The following is a 3,459-nucleotide window of genomic DNA, read 5'->3' as shown; positions in this document are numbered from 1 at the left end:
ATGGTTCCCCTGCAAGGTCGGTGGTGCCCCTGGCAGGCCTGTGGTGCCCCTGGGCCCTGACAGGACTGTGGTGCCCCTGACAAGCTTGAAGTGTCCCCGACATGCACGTGGTGCCCCTGACAGGCCCAAGGTGCCCCTGGCAGGCCTGTGGTGCCCCTGATATGCCTCTGGTGCCTCTGAAAGGACTGTGGTGCCCCTGGACCCTATAAAGCCTGAGGTGCTCCTGACAGGCCCGTGGTGCCCTTGCTAGGCCTGCGGTGCCCCTGACAGGCATATGATGCCCCTGGCAGGCCTGTGGTGCCCCTGGCAGGCCTGTTGTGCCCCCGGGCCCCAAGGGGGGTCATAACATGTGACCTCCCCCCCCCCCCCCCTGGATCCGCCACTAGATGACTAGGTGTCTTGGTGGGTTTAGTTAGTCTATTTCTCACTCAAAAATGGATCGACGAAACTTCCGTTACATTTTAGCGAGAAATGGGGTAACGGTTAACCGGAAGTTGCGTTTTGAAGGAGCGGAAGAGCGGGTAGGTAACGAAGCTACAATTTAAAACAACGGTGCCCACCACCCACAAATGTGTTGCCGAGTCATCATGAGGCGATCGATGACTATTCCCTGTTCAGTCCACGCTCGTCCTTGCCGACCCCACAATCTACGTTGTCTCTCCGATAATGAGTCAGCTGTGTGGACAGCGATATGGACGGCGGCCACCCTGCTGCCGACAGCCAGCGGTCACTCTCGGTCGGAGCTCAGCGGTGAGCGGACCTGACGCCGCAAGTGTCGGTGAGGGGTGACCACCACGCAGTCATCTGAGCCGGCTCCGCGATGGTCGCGCGGTGGATCGTCCTGTTGGCGGTGGCGCTGACCTCGGGCTCTGCCGAGCAGGGACCGCGCCAGCAGCTACTGCAGCGGCTGCCCGACTTGTCGTGGTCGCGTCTGTCGGCGCTAGAGCGCCTGGTGGAGACGAGCGGACACCTGTCCACCGAGGAGCTGCTGCGGCGCACCGGTACCCTGGAGCTGTACCAGGCCCTGCCCGAGGCTGACGGACAGCTGGACCGGCTGAACCTGCTGATCGGCCTGCTGATCGGACCTTACATCACCCCGCTGGCCGCCTTCAGAGAGATTTCTCCGCTCTGCCGCCAGCACAGCTGGCAGTACGTCACCAACATCCTCGGCATCAACAACACCTGGGCGCTGATGATGTTCGACTCTGTCGGCAAACTGCCCGACGGCATCTTTGCTGGCAACACAAACCCGGTTGGCATCTGGGACGAGTGTCTCAACGTGGAGGCAGTCATTGACGGTATCCGTGAGGAGGATCACATGTTCAAGGGCAAGTACTGTAGACCTGAGTTCGGTTTGCTGACCAACGCGTCCGAAGATGGTCAAGTCCAGCACTCACTGGCTGAGCTACACAACTGGTCTTCGTATCCCAGCGGTCTCGGCATTGAGCCGATCTTGCCGCCGCTGATCCACGTATCGGGTCACACGGTGCTCAGCCAGCTGATAGTCTCTGTGGGGCTCTGCATCCCCTCCTCGTGCTCCGCCGACGAGCTCAGACTGGGCCTGGAGAAGAGGATGCCCGGGGTGGCGGTGACGCTGCCCGACGGCAACTGCCATGTTCTGGACCAGGAGACCACCTTCACCGGCGGCGACATCGCCGTCATGACGATCCTCTGCGTCGTCGGACTTCTGATGATCGTGGGAACGTTCATCGACGTTGTGAAGGAGAGCGCCGCCGAGGATGGCGCCACCGTCAGCGTCGTTGTCGACTCCAAGTTCAGGGCGCGAATGCCGTCGACACTTCAAAAGGTTTTTCTGGCGTTTTCTGTTTGGACCAACGGCAGGAAGCTGCTCGACACATCCAGCTCAAGTGACACACTTGGCTGTCTACATGGCATCCGTTTTCTTTCAATGACGTGGGTTATTCTTGGTCACCAATATGTCTTTGGCCTTGGTACAGTGCCGTGGGCGAATGTGTTCTATATTTTTGATGTGTTTAACTCCCTGGCTTTCGCAGCTGTTGATAATGCCACTGTGTCTGTTGATTCCTTCTTCTTCCTCAGTGGGCTTTTGGTAGCTTACATTTTCATGAGGAACATGGAGCGGTCCAAAGGCAAGTTCAACATCATCATGTACTACGTACACCGGTATATACGTCTCACTCCTGTTCTTGCAATGGTTATAGCCTTCGTCTCTACACTATACAGACACATTGGAAACGGTCCGTTCTGGAGCAACATCGCTGAGAACGGATCGCCGGAGGTTTGCAGCGAATACTGGTGGAGGAATTTGCTCTACGTCAATAACCTGTTCGATCCTCAGGAGCTGTGCTTGGGCCAAACGTGGTACCTGGCCAACGACATGCAGATGTTCATCGCCTCGCCAATCGTACTGCTGCCGCTCTTCTTCTACCCGATACTGGGCCAGATCTGGCTGATGTTCCTCATCGCGCTCAACGTGTTCGTCACCGGCTACGTGACTGCCTACAACGACCTGGGTCCTCAAGATAACGGCAACAACGCGACTAAACTGCGCTACTTCATGCCGTACTGTCGTTACGGCGCCTATCTTGTGGGCGTTTATACGGGCTATTTCTTGCACGTCCGCCGCCGCCGGCCGCTGAAGCTCAGCCTGCCGGCCGTGCTGGCCGGGTGGACCGTCTCTGCGCTCACTGCCTGCTGCATCGTCTACGGCATGTACGAGTACACCACGGTCCCGGCTCTCGCAGTACCGTCGCGTTCGGTGGCGATCATATACGGCTCGATGAACCGGCCCGTGTGGGCTATGTGCCTGGCCTGGGTCGTCATCGCCTGCGTCCACGGCTACGGCGGGTTCATCAACACATTGCTTTCGTGGAAGTTTTGGATCCCGCTCAGCCGGGTAACCTACTGCTGTTACCTGGTCTCCATTGATACGCAAGTCTTCTTTTACGCCACGCTCAAGTCGGTACTCTACTTTGACCAGACGAATGCCGTTTACCAGTTTCTGGCGACGCTGTGCATAGCTGTAGCTGTTGCAACCGTCTTCTCTCTGGCATTTGAGTCGCCGATGCTGGCGCTGGAGAAGATCATCTTTGCCAACGTTGGCACAGGCGCGCCTAAAAAGAAACCAGTGGAGCCGGAGCCGGTGGCGTCCAAGCCAGAACTGCAGACAGAACTTGCGGATGGGTCGCCACAAGAGGAGGTGGAAAATAATTCCAGCTAGTTCCACGCTGATTCTTGCCATGTTATCGAGTGTTCTATAAGCATGGTGAATTTGTGTTTGTTGAATTATTCATGAATGGTGAAATTTAAAAGGTGTTAACATTATTTAGGCTTGATTTTTAATCATGGATCACAAATTTGAAAGAAGGTTTGTTTGTAAATATGTTATAGGTATATCGCTGTCACGATGCTGTCACGGGTCATCTCATACAAATGAATATCGTTAGGAAGGTTATGAATAAACAGGCTCTGTCATAA

General features: G+C 56.2%; 1 protein-coding gene across 1 annotated transcript; it reads left to right on the top strand.

The window, feature by feature from the left end:
* The first annotated feature begins 640 nt into the window (after positions 1–640).
* Positions 641–3,459, top strand: LOC122369249 (nose resistant to fluoxetine protein 6-like). Its single transcript, XM_043343843.1, has one exon. The coding sequence runs from the start codon at positions 821–823 to the stop codon at positions 3,200–3,202; it is 2,382 nt and encodes a 793-aa protein (XP_043199778.1). The 5' UTR covers positions 641–820; the 3' UTR covers positions 3,203–3,459.

Source organism: Amphibalanus amphitrite, unplaced genomic scaffold, assembly GCF_019059575.1.
Source record: "Amphibalanus amphitrite isolate SeventyFive unplaced genomic scaffold, NRLGWU_Aamphi_draft 001020F_arrow, whole genome shotgun sequence".
NCBI lineage: Eukaryota > Metazoa > Arthropoda > Thecostraca > Balanomorpha > Balanidae > Amphibalanus > Amphibalanus amphitrite.
This window is presented reverse-complemented; position numbering and strand designations above follow the sequence as displayed.

Bases quoted from the DNA above. Each gene is read 5' to 3' on its own strand.
- LOC122369249 (XM_043343843.1), top strand. From the start codon at position 821: ATGGTCGCGCGGTGGATCGTCCTGTTGGCGGTGGCGCTGACCTCGGGC.